The sequence below is a fragment of the Eimeria mitis genome, genomic scaffold (assembly GCF_000499745.2).
Source record: "Eimeria mitis Houghton genomic scaffold, Emh_scaff1868, whole genome shotgun sequence".
Taxonomy (NCBI): domain Eukaryota; phylum Apicomplexa; class Conoidasida; order Eucoccidiorida; family Eimeriidae; genus Eimeria; species Eimeria mitis.
The window spans coordinates 8,529-10,127 of NW_013570190.1; the positions used below are offsets into that span (position 1 = coordinate 8,529).

Sequence of the window (1,599 nt, forward strand, 5' to 3'; positions counted from 1 at the left end):
AGCACACACAGGAGCAGCAGCAGCAGCAACAGCAGCACCAGAAGCAGCAAAGAAGAAACCGCATCAGCGGCAGTGGTAGCTGCAACTTCCGCAGGGGCAGCAGTAAGAGCGCAAGCAACAGCAACTGCAGCAGCATCACTCGCGGCAGCAGCAGTAGCAGCAACAGCAGCAGCAGCAGCAGCAGCAGACTCGTCGGCTTGCCTGGCCCGCATTCTATAAGAAATCCGTGAGGAGGGGCCTGCCCATTAGAAGCAGCAGCAGCAGCAGCAGCTGCCGCTGCTGCTGCTGCTTCCTTCTCTGCATCTGATGGTTCAGCACCTGGGGCGGTGAATGTTGTTGTTGCTGTTGCTGGTTCTGTCGCTGCTGCTGTTGCTTCTGTTGCTGCTGTTGCTGTTGCTGTCCCTGTCGCCGCTGCTGCTGCTGTTGCTGCTGCTGCTTCCCTCAAGAAAGTGAAGGCAAAGGCATTCCGCAGCAGCAGCAGGAGTTTGTGCAGCTGCGGTTCTCTGCCACCGTGGCAGCAGGTGCAGATTCGTTGCAGCCATTGCTGTTGCTGCTGCTGCAGCAGCAGCAAGTAATCGCCGAAGCATTCACGCTGCAGCAACACAGATGGATTGTTCCTGACAGAGGCAGCAAGACGGGCTACAGCTTCATCTGCTGCTGCTGCTGCTACTCCTGTTGCTTCTGCTGCTCCTGCTGCTCCTGTTGCTGCTGTTTCGGCTGGCACTGCTGCTGTTGCAGCTGCAGCTGCTGCTGCTGCTGCTGAAGGGACACTTTCTCCTTGTTTATCTGCTGCTTCTGCTGCTGGGGAGAGGCTGATGCGCCTCCACCTATAGGTGTGCGTTGGCCGGAATGCGTTGAGTATGGTGTTGCTGCTGCTCCTGTTGCTCCTGTTTCTCGTTACTATGACGCCATCACTGTCTATGCTGCTGCAGTCGTCCTCACTGCTGCTGCCGCTGCTGCTGCTGCTGCTGCTCTCAAGCAGAAGCCAGTGGTCTCCAGCTGTTGCTGCAACAGCAACCCTGGGCAGGAAGCCGCCCGGCTGTGAAGGGGGGCCAGCGGCGGCAGCAGCAGCAACAGCAGAGGCGGCTGCAGCGGCAGTTTCGTCTCCTCTACTGCAGCTGCTGCTCTGCGGATGCAGAAGCATGATGACGCTGCGGCGGCCCTTGCTGCTGTTGCTACTGGCACCAGTCGATGCTGTTGCTGCTGCGCATGCTGCTGCCGCTGCTAGGATAAACGCTGCCCCTGGTATTCCTCTTTCTGAAGCAGCTGCAACTGCACCAGTATTCTTCTGGTGAGAGAGAGAGAAGCTACTCTCTGTATTTGTGTTTCTGCTGCTGTCTCGACGCGGGTCGTTCCCCCTCAGCAGCGAGAAGAAGGAAACCTACACCCTAAACCCTAAACCCTAGGCCATAAATCCATTTGACAAATACATTAAAAACTACATTAGCAACTACATTAGTAACTGCAAGCCACAACTAACCGATAAAGAAACCTCAGCTTTGCAGTGTTGAACTCCTGGGGGGCCCCTGCTGTAGTGCATGGGCACTACATTGCTCAACAGTCACAGTGACGTATAGGGTACGTCGCTTTAGAAAATAG

General features: G+C 56.3%; 1 protein-coding gene across 1 annotated transcript in view; it reads right to left on the bottom strand.

Annotated features, from left to right (window-relative positions):
* EMH_0044870 (ATPase domain-containing cell division control protein, putative) overlaps positions 1–1,144 on the bottom strand; it is a gene marked incomplete at both ends in the record, with an annotated part of 5,707 nt that extends 4,563 nt beyond the window's left edge. Inside the window, one exon of the mRNA XM_013496011.1 lies at positions 319–1,144. Within this exon, the coding sequence (XP_013351465.1) occupies positions 319–1,144 (826 nt within the window). The remainder of the gene's footprint in view (positions 1–318) is intronic.
* Positions 1,145–1,599: the final 455 nt, after the last annotated feature.